Here is a 12764-nt window from a genome sequence, read left to right as displayed (position 1 = left end):
TATGCCGGACAACACTTGGCAATGGCCTCCTGATATATGTATTATTAATGTTTGTTTTATGAAGTACATTTATTTATAAGAGCTTCCTTTCTGTACCAAGTTTTCTTTAGTTGTGTAACTTTTTAACCTAAATTTCATGTTGTTTATTGACTTGGAATATATTTTATTCTGTTCTAATGCAAAAGCCTTCTCTTTTGAAATAAATCGAATAAGGCTAAAGTACTCCTTGAACCTGTACTACTAGGCCCCAGGATTTAGTAGATCTCAAAATAAATTGTTGACTACATGGCATTCATGTTGTCTTTCCTTCCCCCTTCATTTTTCTTACTCTGACACTAAGCTGTAAAGTGATCTGGAGAAACATTACTCCGTTTACAGGATTTGCTTGTGCCAGAAGTAAAATGTACATAGGGATCATTACAGCACATTGTCAATATTCCTGTGATGATGACTGTTTTACGAGGAGCAACAAAATGTAGCACTGGTGGAAATAGGGTATAGTGCAGGGGTGGGGAACCTTTTTTTTTGCCGAGGGCCTTATTGATGTATATATAACATTATTTGCGAGCCTTGTACAGGTCCTTCGTGTGACGTCACACGAGGGCAGGGCCACAATCGCCGGTAATTACGGGAGCTGTAAGGGCAGCAGTGTGACCGTCTGAAGCGTCCTTAGGACGCTCCAGGTGGCACTGCTGCATAGACTCTGGCTGCAGGGTGCCATTCTAGACACCCTGCTGGCCAGATGAGGCTAACAGAAAAAAGCTCAGAGGTCAGACCAAATGATTCTGTGAGCCTTATACGGCCTGAGGTTCCCCATCCCTGGCCTAAATCACAGCAGTCCAAAAAAATGGAAAACATTCTAGGAAAATAAATGTGATAATAACAAAAAGTTCAGTATAATACATAAGATGTAATGGGTAAGGTGCAAAACAGGTGCATAAAGTGCATAATCATGCAATAGCCATAATACAGGCAGACATGTGGATGAGGTGGAAGCAGACATGAAGATACAAGGAGAGAGGGGCCCTGCTCATGAGAGTTTGCAATCTAATGAGGAGAGGTGAGGTGGAGACCAGAGCAAAACATGCTTACATGGGGTGATAGTGAAGATTGTGTCATAATATTAAAAATAAAAAAGTTGCAGCAGCCAATCAGACATTTACTTTTGTTTTCTAACCAGAAAAATGTAGCTATAACTTGATTGGTTGCACCACATTTTCTGTAGTTACCTATAAAGCGCTTTTCATAAATGTCCTTCTTTGTGCCTCTGTTCTATATTCCTTACTCAGTAGGAGTCTTAAAAAGGTTATTTCTTTTATTTGGAGAAGAATCGTGGTATGGAGAATGGTATTAAGGAAAACCAAGTGGATCTGAACAAGAATGGCGCACACACTGTACTGCCCTCTGCTGTGGTGTCAGAGGTAAGGGATATGCATGACTTAAGAAGAATGTGAGGATGTAGAGCTGGGTACACACTCACCGATGTGTTCCAGGACATTTTGTCTGCCCGATGGGCCGACATATTGTACCGCAGATACATATTGAGCGATGTAATGAATGATGGAATGAACGCTCATTCCGTCCTTCATTGCCTGCAACAGAGCTGCATGCTATATCGTCCGGTTAACTGTGCAGCATGCGGCTGGGAGCACACAGATAGTCAGTACACAATTGCAGATCCACGCGATCTATTGTTCCAATCTGATAGGTCATTCAATGGATCGCATAGTGTGTACCCAGCTTAAGCCTTCATATATAGGAATATGATTATGTGGTTTAGCATCTAACAACATGTTGTGTATATTTGAATTTAGATTTAATAATAGTTGAAAAATACTAATTTCTACTTCAGGGTCCATAGGGTATCCACAGGATACCTTGGGTATAGGTGTGACGTCAGTCATCGGGCACCACAGAGTTAAGCTTTCAGCCTCCCAGGATGCACTAGGGTCCCCCTCCTATACCCCGCCCCCGAGCCAAGGCACCTCAGTTTAGTTTGGTGCCCGGCCGGAGTCGGGTGCACCTGTTGGAGTGGGGGCTAAGAAGAGCCCCTGAAGTTTTCCTGCATGCAGCTGTGGCTGCACATCTGGATGTACAGCATGGACAGTCAGTACTGACGTCCATGCTGTCTTCCCTACACCCCCGCCGGTACCAGAACGCCGGTACCGATCCGGGGATGCTGGTGAGCATCTGGGGTCACAGCTAGCAGTGACCCCAGATGTTCCGGACCATGGCCGGAATCAAGGGGGACAGCAAGGTAAGCAGCGGGGTCCCGCGGTGGGTCCCCGCTGTTACATGGTCCAGAGTCCCCAGGCAGGGGGCTCCCTGGGGACTGGCTGCAGCATGGAGCCAGGTATGTAACCTGCGCTTCCACTACCCCCCTGGGACAGCGGACAGCAGCAGAGCGGTAGCGCTGCGGCGTTCCGGGGGTTAAATGCATGCCAGGGGAGCGCGCCTTCCCTGTCTCACAGCCGGCGCCTCCCCCGCTGCACACAGCCCTCTCTGCACACTGCCGACTGGTCCTGTGGCAGCGCTCCTCCCCCAGGCCAGCCTCCTCTCTGCTCCTCGGCGGCCATCTTCCTGAACGCATGGTGAACGCTGCTGGAAGCCTGGACGGAGGCATCGTAGTCTGGGTCCCCCCGCATACCTCTCCTCCGCTGTGGTCAGGTCTGTGTATGCAGCGCTGTGTCCTACCAGACTCTGTGTCTGCGTAGTTGAGTGATCAGCGCTGGTTAGTGCAGGAATTGATTTTCTTTGCATTGTATGTGACTGTGCTAGCGCTGCTGCCTGTATCGATTCTGACTGTCAGCTTTATTACTGTCCCTGTTCTTTCTGCTAAGCCCTTGCGGTGCGGTGCTGCAGGGTGGTCTCTCGCCTCTTTAAAATACAATTGGTGAGAGGGGTCACATACTTGGTACCATCATGTCTGAAAGTGATTTTCCTCTCCGGCTACAGTGTACTACGTGTAAAGTACCTTTAGCGGAGGGGGAGGGTAGCACGGAGGGCCTCTGCCGGCAGTGTTTGTCAATGGCGCGGCCTATTACGGTTACAGCACCGGTACAGGAGCCGCCCTGGGCTTGTTTCGCTCAGGCGCTTACAACCTTAGTGGGCCAGTTAGCTCCGCAGCCCGCGTTTACGCAGATGGGTTTGTCCCAGCAGTCAGTGGTGTCGTCACCCATGCAGGGTTTCCCAAGACAATTGGTGGTACCCCGCAGTCTCCCTATTTCCCCTCTCCCGGTTTCTCAGGAGCCGGCGTGGGTTAACTCCCTGACGAGTTCTGTACAGCACTTGTCGGATGTGTTGCAGGGGGAGGCTGTGATGCGGCCACATAAATGGCCGGTGGCGTCTCTGTCGGCTCCTTATGAGGATGACGAAGGGACGTCTGATGATGGGGAGATTCTGGATCCTTACGATCAGGAACCTCTCCATACTAAGGACGCTGACGCTAGGTCCAAGGTGTATATTCCTGGACTTATTCGGGCAGCCTTGGTGATTGAGGACGAAGTTCCCCCAGCTGCTAAATCCAAGTATGCCTTTTTTAAGGATGTGAAGGGTGACGCCACAGTCTTTCCTCTTTCGGGTCAGTTAGTGGACCATTTAGAGGAGGCGTGGAAACAGCCTGGCAAGCGATACCAGCCGCAGAGGCGCCTGGCGGTGGCTTATCCGTTCGCGGATAATTATTTTGCTAAGTGGGAATCCCCTCCACAGGTGGATTCTCACGTAACCCGTCTTGTCCGTAGTGCCACGTTACCGATGCCATCCATGTCCTCCCTTAAGGATGCTACGGACCGCAAGGTGGAGATCTGCCTGAAGTCCGCTTATTCCCTTGCAGGGGGGGGGGGGCAGGTCGGCCGGCTATGGCCATTTGCTGGGTTGCCAGAGCAATGGAGCGCTGGGCGGATTCATTAGAGGCGTCTTTTGATTCCGACTGTCCGGCCGATCAGGCGGAGTTGATTGGTAATCTCCGTGATTCGGCCACTTATATCAACGAGGCGGCCTTAGACATTAGTACCCTGGTGTCTCGAATTTCTTCAGCAGCGGTGGCTGCTCGTCGCACCTTGTGGTTGCGATCCTGGAAGGCGGACGCTGATTCCAAAAAGGGTTTGGAGGCGTTGCCCTTTAACGGAGGTTCTCTTCGGTCCAGATGTGGACAAGATTGTGGCCACGCTGGCGGCAGCCAAATCGGCATGTCTCCCGTCGGCCGCTGCTCCTTCTGGTTCAGGACCATCGTCCTTTTCGGTCTTATAGGGCCCAGGGCAGGCCCAAACCACAGTCTTTTCCCCGACAGGCTGGTCCCAAGAAATCGGCCAAGCCCCGGAAGCAGGCATGGAGTACCAGACGTCCGGCCCCTAAGCCAGATGACAAGCCTACGGCCTGATGGTCCGGGCCTCCCTTTGGGGAATCCCAAAGTGGGAGGCCGCCTGCTGCAGTTCGCTCAGTGTTGGTCGGTCACCACGACAGACACTTGGGTTCTCGATGTGGTCTCCCACGGGTACGCCCTCTCTTTCTGGCACAGACCCCCGGCTCGATTTTTCACCACGGGTCTACCATCAGACCGGAACAAGGCCACGGAGCTGCGGAAGGTCTTGCACACTATGCTCCAGGCTGGAGTTATAGTGCCTGTTCCATTCTCCCAGAGGGGCCAGGGTTTCTATTCCAATCTCTTTTTGGTGCAGAAACCCAATGGGTCGTATCGTCCGATTCTCAACCTCAAAACTCTCAACAAGTCTTTGTGGGTGCCGAAGTTTCGGATGGAGACCCTACGGTCCATCATTCTGGCGCTGGAACCTGGGGACTACATGGTGTCATTGGACATACAGGATGCTTACCTGCATGTCCTTATTCTTTTGCGCCATCAACAGTTCCTCAGGTTTGCAATCCGCAGCGACCACTTTCAGTTTCGGGCGTTGCCTTTTGGCCTGGCGACAGCACTGCGTGTGTTCACCAAGGTGATGGCGGTCATGGCGGCTTCTCTGCGGCTGCAGGGAGTCCGCATGTTGCCGTACTTGGACGACCTTTTATTAGTGGCAGGATCTCCGAAGCTCCTTCTGCGCCACTTGGACCAGACCATTGCGCTACTGCAACGGCACGGCTGGTTAATAAACTGGCAGAAGTTCACTCTAATCCCGTCTCGGCGGATTCTGCACCTCGGAGCCTTATTGGACTCGGGACAGCAAAGGATCTTTGTGACGGGGGAAAAGATCTCTGCTTTACAGTCGAGGGTGCGCAGTTGTCTGCACAGCCGCCGGGTGTCTCTACACTCGGCGATGAGGTTACCGGGCTCCATGGTGTCGGTGTTCGACATGGTGGAATATGCCCAGTTTCACTCCAGACCTCTGCAGCACCTGATCCTGTCCAAGTGGAACGGGCTGCCTCAGTCTCTAAAGTCCCAGACGATAGTGCTTACCCCGGAGGTTCGCCTGTCCCTTGCCTGGTGGTTGCAGACGACCCATCTCAGCAAGGGACGTTCGTTCTGGGTACCAAATTGGGTCCTGTTGACAACGGACGCCAGTCTTCGGGGCTGGGGAGCAGTTTTGGGTCCACACTTGTTCCAGGGCAGGTGGACTCCGACAGAAGCGGAACTTCCAATAAATATCTTGGAACTCCGTGCGGTCCTCATTGCTCTCCAGCAGGCACATCGGGTACTCCAGGGTTGCCCAGTGCAGGTCCAGTCGGACAACGCTACCACCGTGGCCTACATAAACCGGCAAGGAGGAACCCGAAGTCGGGCGGCTCTCGTAGAGGTGTCTCGGATCCTGGTATGGGCGGAGCGCAATCTGCCGGCCATATCAGCTGTCTTCATCCCGGGAGTGCTAAATTGGGAGGCAGACTTTCAAAGTCGCCAGGACGTTCATCCGAGGGAATGGTCCCTGCACCCGGACGTTTTTCAACTGCTGGTGGACAAGTGGGGTCTTCCAGAGATCGACCTCATGGCGTCCCGGCACAACAACAAGTTGGCGGTGTACGGGTCTCGCACAAGAGACGAAGAGGCGTCTCTGGTGGATGCTCTGTCCGTCCGGTGGACGTTCCGGTTCGCTTACCTGTTTCCTCCGGTTTCCCTTCTTCCACGGGTAATCCGGAAATTCAAACAGGAAGGAGGGACGCTCCTGTTGATAGCTCCCGCGTGGCCCAGACGGCACTGGTTCTCAGACCTTCAGGGTCTGTCCGTGGACAGTCCTCTGCGGTTGCCGCTACGACTGGACCTTCTGTCGCAGGGTCCTTGTCTTCACCCGGACCTGACTCGGCTGTCTTTGACGGCGTGGCTGTTGAGACAGCCATGTTGAGGTCCAGGGGGTTTTCCAGCTCTGTAGTGCGTACAATGTTACGAGCTCGGAAACCGTCTTCAGCGAGGATATACCATCGCGTGTGGCATACGTTCTTCCAGTGGTGTCGACCGAGAGGTTATGCACTGCGGGAGTTTTGTCTGTCTCGGATACTCGCCTTCCTACAAGCGGGACTAGATCATGGGCTTCGCCTTGCTTCTTTGAAAGTACAGGTTTCGGCCCTGTCTGTCTGGTTTCACCGTAGGATTGCTACAATCCCGGATGTGCGCACCTTTATGCAAGGTGTTCTCCGCATTCAGCTGCCCTTTGTTCCACCTGTGGCGCCTTGGGATTTGGCTGTGGTCCTGAGCGCTCTCCAGGGACCGCCGTTTGAACCATTGGGCTCAGTGGATCTTAAATGGCTAACAGCTAAGACTGTTTTCCTTCTGGCCATAGCTTCGGCCAGACGTGTTTCTGATTTAGGGGCTCTTTCTTGTAGACCCCCTTTCTTGATTTTTCATGGGAACAGGGCAGTGCTCCGCACTCGGCTTGAATTTCTTCCCAAAGTTGTTTCCCAGTTTCATGTTAACGAGGAAATAGTTGTTCTGGCCTTTAACTCACCTGGTCTTTCAGTGGGTGAGGCCACTTTGGATGTTGTGTGGGCCTTAAGGACTTATGTTGACCGCACTTCTTCGTTTAGGAAGTCGGACGCCTTGTTCGTCCTCTATGGCTTCCGTAAAAAGTGTTGGCCTGCTTCAAAGCAAACTTTGGCAGCCTGGATCCGTATGGCTATTTCTGAAGCTTATCTTCATGAAGGTCTGCCGGTTCCTCCTTCTGTGAAGGCTCATTCCACTAGGTCTGTGGGTCCTTCGTGGGCAGCTCGACGTGGTGCCTCTGCAGTCCAGATCTGCAAGGCTGCTACGTGGTCCTCTGTCCATACCTTCGTGAGGTATTACAGGTTTGACACCTTCGCCTCTCAGGATGCTTCCTTCGGGCGGCGGATTCTCCTTTCAGCACAGGAGCATCCCCACCCTTAAAGGATACTGCTTTGGGACATCCCCAAGGTATCCTGTGGATACCCTATGGACCCTGAAGTAGAAAATATGAGATATGGTAAGAACTTACCTCTGTTATCTCTATTTCTACGAAGTCCATAGGGTTCCACAGGACTCCCGCCCTGTCGCACCTGTGCTGCAGATGGGCTTTGTTCTGGTCACCGGTTTTTCCGTCTCCCTCTGGTGAGAGTGTGATTCTTGCGTGTATCCAGATCTTCTTTCTCTTCCTTCTCCTCCTCCGGCCTATGGCTTGGTAACTAACTGAGGTGCCTTGGCTCGGGGGCAGGGTATAGGAGGGGGACCCTAGTGCATTCTGGGAGGCTGAAAGCTTAACTGTATGGTGCCCGATGACTGACGTCACACCTATACCCAAGGTATCCTGTGGAACCCTATGGACTTCGTAGAAATAGAGATAACAACGGTAAGTTCTTACCATATCTCATATTTTTATTTTATATAGCAGGGCTTGTCCATTCTAGATCATAGATTCACAGCAGTAAAGCACATACCTTCTACCATCTTCTGAAAAGTATTCAGGGATAGCTGGCTCTCAGACTGCACGTATCATAAATGCAAAACATCATTTTGTGGAAAGTCTCCAGAAAACAGCCATTTTCAGGGGATAGACACACATGTAAGCATCTATCAGCAAATATCAGAGATTTCTTCTGCAGTCCTTCAATCCCCCCCCCCTTCCTGCCAGCCCATACTGACGCATGCACGGTAGCTTTAATTATGCTTCCAACTATTTGACGGGACGGTCTTCATAGAAAACGGTGTCCTGGCAAGATAAATTTGACAAATTTCTGCAAAAATTAATTGTATATTTAGATGTTATTACCACATCAGAACCTCATTAAAAATGGTGATGTGATAAATATGCTTCCATATGGGATATTGCTGATTTCATTACTTAAACTAACTTGAACAACAGGTCGAAGATGTATAAATGTGCAATAATAAAGATTGGAGCTGATGTGAGTTCTCAATGGTCACCAGTCAGCATTGTGAACTAGGGATGGCCATCGGTATGGTTACCATCGATGGTAAAATAGCAAGTGGCCATCGATGGTAACCAACTATACAATGGATGGCCATCAATGGTCATCCCTGTTCTATGACTGACTGGCCTGTGAACCAATCAGAACCGGGGTGACATGGCTTTGCTGGTGTCGGGGGGAGCTATGCTCCGTGTCCCGACACCATGTAAGAAAAAAAAAACTATATGTTTATGCTATTCCATCGATGGAGGGAAACCATCTTGTTCTCCCTCATCGATGGTAAAAACATTCAGAATCGGTCATAAACCGTTGATGATTATTATTCGGCGATGGCCATCCTATTGTGAACTCAACTTTTATGCAAATGCAAGATTCTTTATTAATTGTATTGCTTTGCCAATTTTTTACACATACAGCAACTAGCGAATGTGTGCATAACGGTATTTTTTGGACTGTTTAAAGGGCGAGTTTTAAAGAAAGGAAGAATTGACAGTGGAAAGTAAACCTGTACTACCACATAGTAAAATATTTTATTATGGTGCATCTAGTTGGAGCCCTGGGGAAAAACAATGTTTTGCCTAGGACGGGTCTTCAACTTTTGGCCCTCCAGCTGCTGTGGAACTACACATCCCAGCGTGCCCTGCCACCATATTGATATAACAACATGCTAAAACTGGCAGGGCATCCTGGGATCTGTAGTTCCACAGCAGCTGGAGGGCCAAAGGTTGAAGACACCTAGTTGGTAATTCCTTTTTACAGAAACCGGGGTATAAAGGTGAAATGAATGGTAAGGCCTTATGCTGGGTACACACCTGGCTGACTTATTTAACGATTGGTAATTGCATACACACTTACTAATTGTTTGTCTGAGATGTCAGTCACCGGCGGGTCCATGCGGCAAGTGTACAGGCGGACGGCGGCTCACCCGTACTTACAGCCAGACGCAAGATATATCGACATTGGCTGTGCTGCAGGGCAGATGCGATATTATTATTATTACCAGTTATTTATATAGCGCACACATATTCCGCAGCACTTTACAAAGAGAATATTTGGCCATTCACTTCAGTCCCTGCCCCAGTGGAGCTCACAATCTATGTTCGCTATCACATGCACACATACACACTAGGGTTAATATATGTTTGGAGAGAATTAACCTACCAGTATATTTTTGGAGTGTGGGAGGAAACCTGAGTACCCGGAGGAAACACACGCAGGCACAGGGAGAATATACAAACTCCACACAGGGCCGTGGTGGGAATGTCTGGGAACGACGTCTGTACACACCCGCCGATGCACTACAGATATATCTCCAGTTCAATGGAATTGGTGCTATATGTGTCAGTGTGTACCCAGCATTAGGGTGTGTTAGATGAACGGTGCAGCTAAATGTTATGTGAATGGTGAGCAGTGTAGATAAAGTATGACTGGTGTTGATGAATAGGGTTAAATGCTGGGTTTCACAAGGGAAGCATACTGCTATTGTAACACACTACATGCTTTTTTTTAGGGAAAGAGAAATGACAAAGTAGTTCTCAACTCCTTGATATCTGGAGCTCTAGCTGGAGCTGTGGCCAAGACAGCAGTTGCTCCACTGGATAGAACCAAAATCATATTCCAAGGTAACTATCACTGTAGCCCATGGAAAATAGGACAATTCCATTTGTGCAGAACTACCCAACCAGCGGATAGTCCTGGACATTAACATAAACCAGGTTACAGAAGTTTGAACACTTTCTACTGAACCTAACCTGCTTGAATATTTTTAGGGACGTATTCAATTAGCAGCGATAATATCGGCTGATTTTTTTCGCCGATATTATCTCATCCCCGATAATAGGATAGACTGAAACAGGCAAAAAGTTTTTTCCATCTCAGACCAGGAGAGAAAAACACCTGCGCCAGCCATGTGCGATGTTAAAACACTTGTCGCATCCATACGGCCCCCAAAAAAACACCCAATACGTTAAACCCATTTTCTTTTTCGGGGTCCACATGGGATTCCATGGGGAAATGTGGTTGGAGTGATCCAGGCACCAAACGATTAAGCTTTTAGCTCCCAGTCCTCTCCACATATACCCCACCTAAGGCCACAGACATTCAGTTTTTCGTCTGGTGCAGCAGGATTCAGACGCACCTTTATAACAGGGGGACTGCTCAGGCAGTCCCAAGCTTTTTATTTTATGTCTTATTTTATTTATTTTAACTTCAGGGCAAACAGCACTAGGCGTGCTAAAGGACGCCTGTGCTGCTGCTCCACCGGCGCAGAAACACCAGTAACCGGACTGGTGATTTTGGCGGGCACCAGCAGAGCTTGACTTGCGGCAATGCTGGGACCCATGACGGCAGCCGCAAGCACGGGTACACAGGTAAGGTGGTTCACCGCCCGCGGCGAGCCACTTGGCAGTCCGTACCTCCGGCTGCTGGAGGTTGCTGTAGTGGGGCGACCGCACCCTCACTAGACCACGGGGCAAGTCAGTCTGGCATCAGGTACAGAGGCGGTGGCCATGTTATAATACCAGCGCGCCCGGTGGGGTTAATACAGCATAGGGGAGGTAGGCTGTCCCCGGCAGCCCCTCCCCCAGCCCAGACGCTGATCCAGCTGAGGTTTTCCCGCATTTGGGTTGCTCCTCCTACCGTCCTCTATATATGAGACGCCCAGTGACCACTATCATTGTTGTGTTGAAGCTGCGGGTCTCAGGAGGTTTTGGGTCTAGTCTCCCTGTATACCACTCTTCAGAGGCCAGGTTATAGAGTAGTTGATTCAGGGCCCATTGCAAGTATATTGTATATGCATTGTATGTGACTTTTGCTGTGTGGTTACTGTCTTTACTGCTTTATTTTCATGTACTGCGGGTATAACTATCACTGCTATTTCTCCTCAACCCTTTGCTTCAGGTGTGTGGGGACTATATTTTTTTCTTTCCAAAATTGTACTTCACATTTATTGTTTGTGAGAGCAGTCACATTTGCACTTATTTATTATGTCTAAGAATAAGGGTAAACAGGAAACTGAGAGTTTCATGTAAAAGCTGTTTGGTGGGCGTGTCCCCTCAGGACTTTATGCAGGATGGTTTCTGTGTTATTTGTTATAAAGAACCACCTCACCAGTCCAATCTACCAGCCCCTGTACAGGAGCCATCTTGGGTGTCCTCCTTGTCTTAGGTTATGACGCAGCTAGTGGACCGTTTGGCTACTCCCACACTGCTCCCATAATGGGATACCCACAGTAGTTCCAGCCTGCTATGTTTGCCCCCCCTATACATCCTTCCTGGATGGATGTTTATGCCCACTCAAATTAGAGTACGGCTCAGTCAGCTGCTGCGTTTCAACAAATGTTGCAGGCGAATAGACCGGTAGCCACTAAAGCGCCTAAGCAGACGATATCATTTTATCAGTCTGCTCAGCATGTAGATTCAGACGCATCATCGGAGGAGTCAGATGATGCGCTGGGTTCTTCTCTAGGGTCTATCTCAGGAGAGGAGGACCATCCTTCTACAGTGGATGTCCCTTCTTTGGTGAGGGTGGTCAAATCAATCCTAAATCTAGAGGATGATGAACCAGCCCCTAGACCTAAGGCTCCAGTGTTTAAACACCAGAAGGTGGTAAAAGCTGAGTTTCCTAAGTCTGAGCAGCTCACTGAACTTATGGAAGAAGCATGGAGTACCCCGGATAAACGGTTCCGTGTTACTAAAAGATTAGCATCTCTGTATCCTTTCCCACCTACTGAATGTACCAAGTAGGAAGTCCCTGCTACTATGGATGCTCATGTGACACATTTAGGACCTCATTCAGAGTCTCTCGCTAGATGCGATTGCTCGCCCCCAGCGTATGCAAATTTGTCAAAGTGACGCCACTTGAAGCAATCGCTCGCCAAGGCATAAGCATGCCCACCACGTCTTAGCGAGTGGCCAGCGTACGCCCAATCGCACTGGCAGAGCCGCCCACCAGCACACGTCATCTTTAGGAAGTGTATTAAAACATTGGTACATCGAGGACAATTGGAAGCGATTGCAGCGCTTGTGGTTGTCTTACCCTACCGCAAGCACTGCGAGGACTTCAGTATAAAAAATAGGCATGTGACATGTACTATGACGCTGCGTGTTAATTATGCATGCCTCTAAAACTGCATTGAAACACTCAGGCACGCCTGCGTTCCCACCTCCACTCCCCTGTTAATAGTGTCCTGCCCCTGTTACCACCCACAAACGGCCTCTCCTGTCACTTATTTCACTGGGCAGTTTTTGCTGGGCGAGCGAGCGGCATGCGATCGCACAGAGTTTTTTGCGCACGCACAGAAGGAAGCATGCGCATACGCAAACCATCGGGCCGCTTGCGAGCTCACAGCGCTAGCGAGAGACTCTGAATGAGGTCCTTAGTCAGGAGTGCTACGTTGCCTATACTGTCAGCCTCTTTCCTTACAGATCCTACAGATAGAAAACTTG

General features: G+C 49.9%; 1 protein-coding gene across 4 annotated transcripts in view; it reads left to right on the top strand.

The window, feature by feature from the left end:
• Nucleotides 1-12764, top strand: part of SLC25A42 (solute carrier family 25 member 42) — a 60533-nt gene that overhangs the window by 16839 nt on the left and 30930 nt on the right. For 2 of the 4 annotated variants that reach the window (XM_088478432.1, XM_088478433.1), the window contains exons 2-3: nt 1293-1421; nt 9830-9941. In XM_088478432.1, coding sequence (XP_088334558.1) covers nt 1338-1421; nt 9830-9941 — 196 coding nt within the window. In that variant the 5' untranslated portion in view covers nt 1293-1337. Of the gene's footprint in view, nt 1-1289; nt 1422-9829; nt 9942-12764 lie in introns of all 4 variants that reach the window. The other 2 variants (XM_088478431.1, XM_088478434.1) reach the window with 2 other exon arrangements.

The sequence above is a fragment of the Taudactylus pleione genome, unplaced genomic scaffold (genome assembly GCF_031769625.1).
Source record: "Taudactylus pleione unplaced genomic scaffold, aTauple2 ptg000214l, whole genome shotgun sequence".
Taxonomy (NCBI): Eukaryota; Metazoa; Chordata; class Amphibia; order Anura; family Myobatrachidae; genus Taudactylus; species Taudactylus pleione.
Note: the sequence above shows the minus strand (reverse complement) of the source record. Positions and strands in the feature narration are given on the sequence as shown.